Below are 13,957 nucleotides of genomic sequence, written 5' to 3' on the forward strand. Positions count from 1 at the left end.
ATACAGAGAATGAAAACTTGAAATGTAAAGAACTACATATTATACATTAGGAAAATACCATATAGGCTACATAAGATTAAGTGGGCTCAATGTAAACCAAATTTTCCACAGTTTATAAATGACTTTAAATTATATGTTAATCTTTTGGAACAAACCAAAAACAAAAAAGCACTGAAAACGTAATACTTCCTTCTTTTTTTAATCTTTTTTTTCCCCTTAATGTTAATATGAAAATGTGAATATGTAATAGGCCTACCTCTTTTTCTTGTGGCATTGAATAAAAAAAAAATTAAAAATCCTGCAATAAAGCTCTTTCGGGTTCTGATTGTGATGTTGAAGCAGTAGAGGGCGCTCTCTCGGTCTGAACACACACTTTTCTTTCTGACCTGGAAGAAAAACGAAGTGTCAGCTCGGCCCTGCTTGGCACAGCAGTGGACGTGGAACGGTTAGTGTATTCCCCGCTGTAGGTGATGGATCCGTCACCGTGAGAAAGCAGACATTTGTACAAAGACTGCGGAATATACTACAAACCAATGAAGGAAGCTTTCGCTTGACCTTGGACTCCGCCGGTGAAGGAAATAAGTAACTATTGATTAGCATTTTGATTGTTTGTGTTATATTAGCGTACAGATGCTCACCAAAGAGAAACACGTCTAGTACAGCTGTTGTCCTGTTCTCATATTCACTGGCTTCGCTCGCACGTCCTTTATAGTTATGGCTCCGATGGGCATTCGGCTGTCGCCGCTCGGCATAGCCGTGTTCTGCTTACTGGGAATCGGTGTGATCTATCACCTCTATGCGGGAGTTTTATCCAACAGATTCGCCTCGTTCAGACAGAAGCCGAATGTGGATCTGAGAGACCTGCTCGCGTTGTCCATGGAGGCTGCGGTGCAAGGCGGACGGGAGGTGAAGAGGATCAGGGAGGACAACACACTGGAGGAGAAGTCAAAGGGCAAAACAAAAGAAGGGGCCAGTGAAAAGCTCACGCTGGGTGATCTGAACTCCCACCGCAAGATGTTCTACCTAATGAAGAACACCTACCCTTATATACAGGTACAGGTGATCTGTGCTTGAAGATGGACTATACTTTACAAAAATACTTTACATGGTAACCATAATCCGCTCAGGTACACAGTTAATTAAGTCATTTTAATAATAAATGAATATTGCAATGATGATATATTTAGTGGCGCGAGGGCAGAAAAACCTGTCACTTACATCCAACCATCCAATCAATTCGCGATTTACAAAGTCAAGTCCCGCCCAACATGTTTCTTGTTTGAAAAGTCGTTTCACTAGCATATGCCACAATAGAGTGCCCCAGGGATGACGCGTTTTTGTAGGCAAAACCCGGAAGCGAGTTAGCATTTTAGGAGTTCCGGTTCCAACGCCGTAAAGTCTATGGGTTTTTTGAATGGGTTTTTGCTAAATCGCCTGAAATAAGGTCTGTGGTTAACAAAGCCTCTAAATACTTTCACATTTTGATCTATGACATAAAACACACCAGATATAACCAACTTGTGAGTTTTTAAACTTTTACTGTGTCTTAAAATCGGCGGTTGCTAACAAATTGCTAAAAGGGACTACTTCCTTTGGCGGGGACTTCAGACGTCATCATTAAAAACGGGACATTTGGACAGCATTTCTCATGAAAAAGTGGAAAAGTATTCATAACAGCACAGATCATAATCAGTGAGCATGTTTTTAAATAGAGTTGTTTTTTAAATACAGTTTGAGGACGCTTGGTGGTGACGACGTTGATCCGCGACCATGGTGTTTTGTAGTCCGTTTATAGCCTACTGTTAGCCTTTTATATCTGACGACTTTATTTAGGCTTCAAAATCTATAAATGTTGTGTTAACTTGTAAAGATTATCTTGATAGAAAAAAACGTGTAAGTGTCATAACCCTTTGTTAAACACAGAGCTTATTTTCTGCGATTTTCCAAAAGTCTATGGGAAAAATGCATAGGCTTTCGATCGAGGGAACCCGTGCGCTGCTAACGTCCGGGTTGGCTTACAAAAACGCGTCATCCCTGGGGCACTCTATAGGGAGGAAAAATACTATCGCAACTTCTTCTGTTCAAGTCGACTTTAAATACAATTCTTAAAGTCACTGCACCGTTAGAAGCTCCGGTTCCTATAGAACGCGCCTCCGAAATGAGAGACACAAGAGACGCGCATTTCGGATTGCGCATGCGCATTAGCTTGATCCAGCCTGGAAAATACAGTTGTTGTGTTTTATGATTCGAGCGTCTAGAAGCAAAATGTACGAGACAGTTGTTGTCAGATTTCATTGGTGATTTCAAATATGAAATTTAATCGAAAGCTTGGCAAAAAGCTTTGGAGAATTTGGTGTTTCCCCATTCAAAGAGATAGGAGCTGCACTTGCATGCCCAAGAGGCGTTTCAAAGATGGCCGCCAAGTGAAATGACTTGTCTTAAAGGGACTTTGATATAACTTAGTCCCTGACAAAAGAGAATGTCGTTATGCAAACAAATATCAGCATCCAGAACCAGACATATCCGTTTTATTGTGTGCAACAGCATCCGTCCATTTTTTCATTGGCTTTGGTTCTCTAATGCTGCATCTGAATATGCCTACTTCTATACTATATAGTAGGTAAAAACAGTATGTGAGCCAAGTAGTATGTCTGTATTCATTCAGAAAACACTCAAAAAGTACCCAGATTACATACTTCCAGCGAGATTCTAAAGTGCGCATTGGATGGACACTTTACCATCCCACAATGCAAGCGGAGAGGATTAGTGAATGGAGGTGAAGCGACGCAACTGATGCCAAAGGTCACATGACAATGACAACATGGCGGATGTAGTACATCCGAATTTCATTCATAATACACACATTCATTCTATATAGAAAGTACTTTTTTAATGGTTGCAAAGTCATTTTCAAAGCAACTGTAGTACCTGCTAAATAGCTATTTATGGATGTTGAGGGGTAAATGATCAATACTTTATTTTGCCAGTGCATTTCGGCACACAGGCCTTCATCAGGGCTATGCCTGCTGTACAGTACAGTACAGTATACAGCGATTTCGGATGCTGCATAAGTATTTTTTCCATGCACTTTTCCCATAGGGAAAAAACCAGCTATGAGATGAATCCCAACATTACAAACTTTTACATGAAGCAAAAAAGTATTTGAAAATCAGATAAAAAGACACAAGAGGGAAAGGACTGCAATCTCAGAAGCATTGCGAATGACAACAACAGATAAATATTGATTTAAAGACATTGATTGTGTAAATAGATCAATTCTGGTCCGTTTGCCTCAGGCAGTCGCACCAGTTGCACCACCTTAAGGACAGCCCTGACTGCTAAACATTTTTGATAAGGGTAAAAGATCCGGCAGAATATATTGTAAATGCGAAATAAATGGTCACACTGTAGAACCCTAAACTATTACTTTTCAGTTTTTAACCACTAAATTAAGTAAATCGCTGTGTAAATGTTCTTCAAACTGGTTTTCTTTCCTGTTTGCAGGTGAACTCAGAAGAACATGTGAACGCAGAAGGTGAGGCCACTTTGTGGACACGCATCATCCCTAAAGAAATTCTGGCTAAGATCTCAGGGGGGAAGGAGGTTCCTGCAGACAAGATCACAGTGTGGATCGATCCACTGGACGCCACTCAGGAATACACAGGTCTGGTACAACTCTTTATATATAAATCATATCATATAAATCAACTGCAGGTTTTTCAGGAAAGAAATATCTTAGATTTGCTACTATGTTTGTGTAGGTTATCCATGTAGGATTTGTAGTTTCATTGTGTAAGTTCTGCTGTTGTAGTAGTATGTAAGTGCTGTACCAGGATGTAAATCCTGTTTGTGTTTCAACAGAAAATCTCCGGAAGTATGTCACCACCATGGTGTGTGTGGCTGTGGACGGGAATCCTGTTATAGGCGTGATCCACAAACCTTTCACTGGGTACACAGGTGTGTTTGAGCTTTACAGACCTATTCAAAAACAGATTACTAGGTGGCTTTGGATACAGGATCTAGGAGCTATTTTGTTTGTTAAAGGTGCCATAGAATGTCTTTTCAAAAGATGTAATATAAGTCTAAGGTGTCCCCTGAATGTGTCTGTGAAGTTTCAGCTAGAAAAATACCCCATAGATTTTTTTAAATTCATTTTTTTAATTGCCTATTTTGGGGCATCATAATTATGCACCGATTCATGCTGCAGCCCCTTTAAATCGTGCGCTCTCTGCCCTCCTGAGCTCTCGACTATAAGTGCAGTTATACAGTGCATAAACAAAGTTCACACAGCTAATATAACCCTCAAATGGATCTTTACAAGATGTTCGTCATGCATACTGCAAATTACTGTTAAAAAATTAAAATAGCGACGGATCTTGTCTCTGTGAATACAGTAAGAAACTATGGTAACTTTAACCACATTTAACAGTACATTAGCAACATGCTAACGAAACATTTAGAAAGACAATTTACAAATATCACTAAAAATATCATGTAATCATGGATCATGTCAGTTATTATTGCTCCATCTGCCATTTTTCGCTGTTGTCCTTGCTTGCTTACCTAGTCTGATGATTCAGCTGTGCAGCTCTAGACGTTAATACTGGCTTGTGTAATGCCTTGAACATGGGCTGGCATATGCAAATATTGGGGGCGTACATATTAATGATCCCGACTGTTACGTAACAGTCGGTGTTGAGATTCGCCTGTTTTCCGGAGGTCTTTTAAACAAATGAAATTTACATAAGAAGGAGGAAGCAATGGAATTTGAAACTCAATGTATGTCTTTTCCATGTACTAAACTCTTGTTATTCAACTATTCAGAGGTAAATTCAATTTTTGATTCAAGGGCACCTTTAATGATTAATAAACAAGAAAACGCATAATTAAAATTATATTAATGTGAGACTTTAAGATAATTTTTAGTGTCTTTAATGACAATTGCAGTAGTTGATAATTGTTTATAAGGGCAGTAATGGTCATTATACCTACACTGTCCTGTTCTTTTTTTAATGGATTCATATTGTGGTGCTCAAACATGCTCTCTCATCCTCAGCATGGGGTTTTGTTGGAGAAGGATCCAATGTGGCGCCTCGTGCTTCCTACAACACAAACTCTCCTAAGGTGATTGTCTCACGCTCGCATTCGGGCAAGGTGAAGAGCTTCGTTCAGGCTGCCTTTGGCAACAATACGGAAATTATACAAGCAGGGGGCGCAGGTACTGCATTCTGGAAGATCATCTCCTATTGAAATAGATATTTTGAAAAAAAAAAAAAAAAGTAAAATAAATATATGCACTGCCTTTTGAAATTTGGGGTCAGTATGATTTTAACTAATTAATTAATAGTGAGAGTAAAGACACAAAAAGTCTATTTAAAAATAAATGCTGTTGTTTTAACATTTCTATTCCTCAATGAATCTTGAAAAAATGTGTTATGGTTTCCATAAAAAAACTGTTTTCAACATTGATAATAATAAGAAATGTTTCTTGAGCAGCACATCGGTATATCAGAATGATTTATGAAGGATCATGTGACACTAAAGACTGGAGTAATGATGCTGAAAATTCAGCTTTACCATCACAGGAATAAATTGCATTTTAAAATATATTCAAATAAAAAAGTTATTTTAAATTGCAATATTATTTCTCAATATTACTGTTATATATTTGTATATATACTATATTTCTGATTAAAAATTCAGCCTTGGTGAGCAAAAACGACTTCTTTCAAAAACATTTAAAACATCAAACTTTTGAAAAGTAGTGTTTTAAAATATTATTTTTGTTGTACAAATATGAATATCAACAGTTAAGTACCATAATTAATAATAAAAATAATTCCTTAATATATATTATATATTTTTTTTAAAATAAAGGCATTTTAATTAACTGTGCATGATCGAATAAATAAATAATTAATTACTATTATGTTTACTTAATACATGTTGCTTGTGTTATTGTGAATTATTCATTGGTTCATTTTATTCTAAAGTATAAAAATGTTTGTAATAGTTCATTAGCATTTATATTTAATAAACATTTAAAGATAAAATATTAGTTATAAATTCAAATAGCATTCTTATATTTCAACCCCTTGTCAAAATTGTCATAATCCACTTAATTCCAATTGGATAAAATTTCATATCCCATTCTACTTTTTTTTCTTATGGAGTACAAAATAGTTATGAATGCCATTTCAAAGGGACTGTGGCATTGGAAAATACAACTGTACTTTGATTCAGAAACCTTTGTGCTTTCCCCCTACAGGATATAAGGTATTAGCTCTTCTAGATCCCACTGATGAGGAACAAGAGATGGCCGATGTGTACATCCATGTGACGTACATCAAAAAGTGGGATATCTGTGCGGGCGATGCCATCTTGAGGGCTCTTGGTGGTCAAATGACAACTCTGAAAGGAGAGCAGATTGATTACTCGGGGTCAGAAGGAAACACAGGCGGCCTGCTGGCCAGCATCAAAACTGACCACAAAGGATTGGTGAAAAGACTCCCACCTTGGGAAGAGAACAAACAATAATAAATCACCGCCCGGTCCTTTCTCCAACACTCCCATGTTCTTCAGTACCACACAGGTGTGTAGATATATGAGGAATAAGCTCGTGATACGAGACGACTGATCCAACACCGGTAGCTCAGTTTAATGTGTAAAGAATACCCAAATGACTTTGAGAACTGTTAGATTTTACACAAAGGAAGTGTGCCTTTGGCTTGTACGAATCATTAGTATGACACAATTTAAAGAATGTTTAAGTACAAATGAAGTAAAAATACAGGGGTCAAATCATGAGGTCACCTTTATTTTAATAAAAGGTGAACTAGTAGCTCTATTTCATGTTTGTTTTTTGAGGATGTCGTTTTCAAACTGGTTTTGGATGTAGATTTAACTGTGAATCCAGATAACTTGAATATGACGTCCTTGTGCGTAGCACTACTTCGCATAATTGACAACATTGTTCCCCTTCTGATGGCGTTTTTTCGGTTTTCTGTCAGATCTCAGTTTGTACAGTTTATACACTGATACCTGAATTGCTGTGTGATTAGACTACAAAGGTTTAAGTACCATTTGTAAATAAAACTATATAATATAGTATGTTGTTTAAAGTTTGAAATCCTATTTTGTTTCTAAGGAAAGTTGGAAGTTAAAATGGATTTAACAGAGTAATAACTCAGAAGTCGTCATTCAGATGTTGATCTATCGTAGGGTTTTTCACTGTGATTGCCAATTTAAAAACATATTTTTGTATTTATACCCTTTCAATGACTGTTTGTTGAGTTCACTTGGATAGTCATAGTACTGTTTCCCTTCTGACAAAAATATTGTGTGCATGAAAAAAAGAAAATAATGGGGAGGGGGAAAAAACTGCATGTGCCCTTTTACAGATCTTGTCTGAAATTTGAGGCATGTTATTTGGCATCACATTAATTGACGTCATCATTCTGCCTTTAATAAATAAAGTATATGGGTTTTATGAAAAATGAAACTTCATATTTTTGGTGGTGAAATACACAGTTGTGAATTATGTCCAAAAATGCTTCGGTGGAGGGAATTCATAATATTAATTCATAAAATATAGTTAAAATGAATTCAAACAAAATTAATGAATTAAAACTAAATCCATAAAATGATCTGTGCACTAGATGGTTATGAATATATGAAGATTTTCACCTTTTATTTTAAGACTGTACTTTTATTGCATTTAAGTTAACAGATCATAAAATGGTTCTTATCAGTATTTGTCTATTACACATCATAAAGATGCTCATAAATGTGAACTTAAAGGAGCATCTGTTTTTCCCACCACAAGGTGGCAGGTTAGTTTTAATCTCTCTCTCCTCTCTCTCTTTTTTTTTTTATTTAATTTTTTTTTTTTTTACATGCAGTAGAGCAACGAAAGTATGTTTTATGATCGTGGACACATAAAGAATTTCTTGACCAGCATAAACTGAATAGTTTAAACCGGAAACCTGCAGTGAGATGTCAAAACGTACACAGCAGGCAGTGAAACCAAGCCGCTCGATTCTTGTTTTTCATCACCATCACACTCATGCAGCATTAAATGAGTTTGCCAGCACTTCACAGCTCACGTTTTACATTTCTGCAGATGTCTTCAATTATCACAGCATGCCATTCTAACCCTCTGTGACAGAGCCTCCACTCCAGTGTGTGTGAACCCCCCGCGAGGATGCGGAATTACACAAAAAAGCATGTCAATCTCTCGAGATGGCTTTTATGGAAGAAAAAATAAATCCATATTTACAGTGGATAAATCTGCGGGACACATTCATATGTTCGAAATAAATGTTCGACATGATTACAAAGAGTGGATGTGTATGCTTCCTCCTGATCAAAAATTATAAACATGACTGGTTGCTGATGATGAGCATATTTATGGATTATTGCATTATTCATAGTTACTATCTATTATCTCACTGGTCATATTGATGTGTTGCTAAAAGCCTTGGTGCCATTTTCTTTGATGTGCTAAAGGGAATGCTTTTTATGGTGTTTTTATTCAGCCTGGCCCAGCTCCAGAATATGGATGTTCTTGGTAAAATGTTGATTTACTTAACAGTCAGCACACCTCATGTTTCTATAACTTTTATGTTCCAAATGTTCCTTTTATTAACACATAAAATATATGAAAAATATTTTATTTAAATATTATATACACACGCACTCACACATATTTATACATACATACACACAATACAATAAAATACAATACATAAGATATCTGAAAAGTAGCAAAATTTAATTAATGCATAGTAGCCTAAATAAAATTGATTTAATGTCAAAAACTGAAACAAAGAATATGTCACAAAAATGATTGCAATCTAATCGAAGCAGTTTTCACAAATTAATTAAACAAACGTCTGAATGCACAGGACATGGAGCAGAACAACCACGTGAAAAGTAACATTAACAGACAACTGAATTAAACCAAACACAGGAATTTAAATATGCAGTGAACTGCTAAAAAAATGTGACAGCTGACAGTAATTACACAATGAGTAACCTACAGGAGACTAACTAGAAGATTGCAATATTGTGAAAACCTAAAAATGAACAAACGCCATTGATGCTCGGGACAGTTGACAGGCCAGTGCTGCACCACCACAGAAGTTTAAGCCTTGCCCATTTAAATATTCAAGCACAAGAAGATGCGAAAGGCAACTCAATTCGTTACTCGCATGCTGTGTGGGAAGTTTAAACATCCGTAGCTCGCACCCAGAAAGCTGCGTCTCAGACAGCCCAAGATACTGAATTGAGTTCTCTTTCATGTCTTCTTGCGCTTAACAGACATATCCTTGTAAACAGTCAGTTATGTCTTAAAGGTGCTAAAGAGGATTTGCAATATTACTTGAAACTGTTTTTACTAACTGATAAAAGACTTTATTAGGTGCACTCAGGGCCTGAAATTAACACCCGCCAACCCGCCAAATGCGGGTAGATTTCAGCTGTGGCGGGTAAGACAGCCTAGCCTGGTAATACCAGACTCTGCTACTTCACTTTGCTTCGTAGACAGAGTCTGGAATGACATAATAGAGAAGTGTTTACTCTCTCGCTAGGGGGCGATTGTCTGAAGTTTAAAATCATTGGTTACCCGTAAGCCAATCAGATACGTTTAGTTATGACGTATGGTATGCGCCTTTACAGCCTCATCGAAGCACAGGCATCATGCATCGAGCTCAAATCTATGATTGAACTTCCATTGTAAACCTGTTGTAAACACATGATGATGCGAGCGAAATACCGGAGTGAACATGGCTGTAAACGACTTTTGCAGATTATGCGAAGTTAATCTACGCATACACGGTACAATCACGGGCTCTAAACTTATTTTTGACAGAGTGAAACAAGAAAATATTTGTAGCCAACTCTCAAATTTAGGATTAGATCTTTTAAACACAGCTGGCTTCAGTTTGAGTTGAATGTTCTCCATAACCGAGCAAACTGCATCCCGTGTCTCAGCCATTTCCGCGTTCGGTTTTCGATTTCTCTAACCTAACAATGTAAGACTCGGCGCTTAACATCTACGTCACGGCTCTCAGCCCGCCCTCTGTTCGTTGATTGGCCCGGCTGTTTCCAGACCGGTGGTAAACAGAAAGCTCTGACGCTGTCTCAGACTGAGTACAGAAGCGAAATGAAATTGAGCGGAAGTAGGAAGTCTGACGTAGTCAGGCTAAAGACAGCCACTCCCACTAGCCAATTTGGCGGGTTGAATATAATTTCAGTTTACAGCCAAAGGATCGTCGAAGATCGTCGTAGCACAACATTACAATCCAATCACACAATTCGTTATTTACATGCAGTTAGTGAAGGAGGGATAGGCGGAATTGCGCTAAATGACACACAACAGAAGCGCTCTCTCGCGTGCGCTCTCTCTCTCTGTCGCGAGCGCGATCAGTTCTCCTCGCGCCTGAGTAGCCAAATACACGTGCACACAGATGTCTAAATGTCCATCGTGTGGAGTATCTAGCGTGAATACAGTCGGTTATGGCTTAAGTGGACGTAAACAGGTGAGTAATAATTGAATATGCGTCAGTTACGTCCATGCATTCAGCTGCCCAATTAAATAGGTCATGTTAATCAAACAACAAAATATGTTAAATAAATGTAGGCTATATGTGTATCTATAAACCTAGTGTATCTGAAAAAAGATTATTTTTAATTGCAATTAGCTTCTTTGTTCTTTTATATAGCCTAACAGAAAATAAATTTTTCATATTAGCCCATGTTCATATTGTCCACCTCTTGCCCACCTGTACATACCAGCTGATATACAATGTAGTCTTGATCTAGGTGGTCAATCTGCATTTAAAACTTTGTAAGGGTTTTAAATCCTCTAAATCAAGTAAAATGACTCGAAATAAAGTAATTTAAGCATAACAAAGTCAACTTTAATCATATAAAATGTAATTTACCAACATCAAAATTGTGGCCAGTGAAAATGCTGAGTGGCTAGTAACTTTGGAAAACCACTAGCCACAGTGGCTGGTGAGCAAAAAAGTTCATTTCAAGCCCTGGGTGCACTGAAAGGAATAATATTAATATACATCATCTGTGCACGAGGTAGGGCCTTATAAACATCAGCCAATCGTTTGCGCGATCATCGCGTAAATGATTGGCCCTCTGGCTTGTCAATCACTGCCGTGACGTTCCTTGTGAGAGACGTGCGCGGCTGCGCGCTCCAGTAACTTTCTACACTCCACAGGCGCCGCATGCAATGTTTTTGTCAGGAAACAGGATTAACAACTGCAGATTATGAGTTACCTGCGGTGAGTCCGACATAATGAATCCTCTAACATGATACAGCGAATGCCGGGGGTAAACACTCGTGTTCCAATACTCGTGCACGAGTTTTGGGAGGCGTTCCCTCGAAATGAGCTGTGAAGGAGGGGGGTTGTTCTTACGCATGCGCTCATTTCAAAAACTCACTAACAGTCTTTGGTTTCTCAGTCGACAAAAAGATCCTCTTTAGCACCTTTAAGAACATAAACACTTGAGGGAAAAAAATGCATGTGTATCAGTATATTGGATCTGTGCATTCGCTCTTAAAGCTGTCTGTTTTTAATGTTTATCAAACAACAAAAAACAGAAAAAAAGACTTACAATATAGACTGAATAACTTTTGTTATTAATCTACAGCATGTTTTATGGCTGATAAAAATATCAAATTTTATTTATTTAACTATGATAATCGAAATAAAGCTCAAATAAAATAAACAAATTCATGATTTATTTTGTGAAAATAGACAGACTGACAGAGAGATAGATGTGAATAATTTAAAAATAATTTGCTGGTTAAGAAAAAAAATGACAAATATTTCCTGTGATGCAAATAAATCTGTAAATCCATTGGACTTTGTGTAGTAAGTGTGAAACAGAAACTGGATGAGTTACCCAACAAATCTTTATCTTATAATCATTATGCCTTCGAGCAACCCCAGCTGTCATCCGATCAATGTACTATATGGCACATTGAGAGGAAACAAACATCTGCTACTCAAGTAAGCACATTGTTATGAACCTCTAATAAATCAGATTTAAGATGAAAGCACTGCACTATTTTAGCATTTAGAATTGAATAAGAAACACTGTATATGAACTGCACTATATACACAGGCAGCTGCCAGTTCATATCCCTCTACTCACAGTTTCTCTGACAGCTGATGTTTTGCCTTCAAGCAAAGTGTTTAACCTGTTTCTACTCCATAGCATGGCTGCCACAGAGTTTGACTTTTATTTGTTACCTGTGGCAAATTGGACTAGACATATGTAAAGCAAAGCACTCATATGTACCCGTGCAAGCCTGATAAAAAACATATTTGATGAGGGGAAATAATCTTTCAGTGGGTGTCAAAACAGTTCACAGGGGAAAGTCTCTTGACATAAGAAAAAAAGATGGAAGAACCGGCTCAGAGCGCACAACTGAAATGACGTGTTGATGAACATTCCCATGGGTAAATTATCCTGACACCATCAGAACACTTGAACACTGCTGAAGAGCATGATAATCCATGTGTGCTGAGAAAATGGCTCTTACCGTCATGTGGGAAGGCTATTGATACATTATTTTGATTTTGTGCATACATGGTTTAGTTTTGTTTGGAGTGATCTCATGAAGGACTTGGAAACTTTTTGGAGTGATCTTGTGAAGAACAAGGAAAATGTGAAGAAATCTCTTTACTGTATCATTAAATTTACAGATCTAGCCCACATAATATTTCAGTGAGATGCAACCTAACTGAAGAACTGATGCAAGATGCAACTTTAATTTTGTAACTTGTATGACTCTTTCTTGGATTCCAGCTTGAACTTTATTATACGCCATATATGAGGTGTTGCAGGCTACGAAGTCTGATATTATTTCTCTACTGCTGAATCTTCACCTGCACATTTGTTTGGGCTCGAGGAAAACAGAATTCGGTGATTCAGAGCGTACGACGGAACATACACCTCTCTCTAGGCCATTTCTTGCTTGGTTATTTACGCATAGAGGATAATGGATTAACGGAGCCCAGGCATTTGGCATCAACAGTATGGCACATTGTGGGAGGGGGGGCACAATGAGCCATAGCACATTGCTTACGAACAGGAAACTTTGTGAGATATGTGCGAAACTCAGAGCAGTCTGTTGTGATCATTGAAATCCCCTTAAAGCCATAATAAAAACAGTTAAGTCCTTCAACAGTAGCAACTATCAATTAGACTTATGAGAGTCAATATGTAGGCCTAGTGATTTTCCACAGGGCAACAGCTGTTTAAGTAGATGGCTTTATATATAGCAGAAATAACCACTTGATTTGTTGTGATGTGTCACTTGTGTGACATGTTTGTGCAAGCAACTGAATTAATGAAGCATTTTCAACCTATATGCACTGACACTCCAACAATACTAATAAGACTAATGCTTCCAAAACAAGTCAAAGCTTTATTGTCATATGTGCAAAAGTGCAATCAAGTACAATGACATTATTTTTGAATGCTTCTTCAAAGAGCGAAGACAACATACATTTGGCATTATCAACAAATGACTGAACACATAACTTAAAACAATAAAAATAGATTAGATAGCAGTTACGGTCCTCGAATATGATTGGCTGAGCACTGTTGCAAGAATGCCAATATTTATTTGTTTAGGTCTCTTTTTTGTTCATCCCCCTTATTTATGACCATCAGCAGGTCAAATTAATGGCAGTGAATGCAAAAACACGTACCAAGAAAAAACACTGATCACTGAATTTGATCTAGGTCACAGAAAACATTTATACAGATCTTGAGTTATCACAGACCCAACCAAATAACACTGGTGTATTATATATATATTATATCCACAATCCATCATACACCAGTAAGAGTCTTTTGGAAAGTCATGGAAATGCTATTGTGGATTTATATTTCTTTTGCTGCTGGAACAAATTTTTTGTTTACC

The 13,957-nt window shown here is 37.4% G+C and overlaps 1 protein-coding gene across 1 annotated transcript; it reads left to right on the forward strand.

Moving 5' to 3' along the window:
- Positions 1 to 415: 415 nt before the first annotated feature.
- bpnt2 (3'(2'), 5'-bisphosphate nucleotidase 2) lies at positions 416 to 8,505 on the forward strand. Its single transcript, XM_067362546.1, has 5 exons — positions 416 to 1,053; positions 3,505 to 3,664; positions 3,862 to 3,957; positions 5,057 to 5,218; positions 6,269 to 8,505. Exons 1-5 carry the CDS (start codon positions 715 to 717, stop codon positions 6,535 to 6,537), a joined length of 1,026 nt encoding a protein of 341 aa, XP_067218647.1. The 5' UTR covers positions 416 to 714; the 3' UTR covers positions 6,538 to 8,505.
- Positions 8,506 to 13,957: the final 5,452 nt, after the last annotated feature.

The sequence above is a fragment of the Chanodichthys erythropterus genome, chromosome 16, assembly GCF_024489055.1.
Source record: "Chanodichthys erythropterus isolate Z2021 chromosome 16, ASM2448905v1, whole genome shotgun sequence".
Taxonomy (NCBI): Eukaryota; Metazoa; Chordata; class Actinopteri; order Cypriniformes; family Xenocyprididae; genus Chanodichthys; species Chanodichthys erythropterus.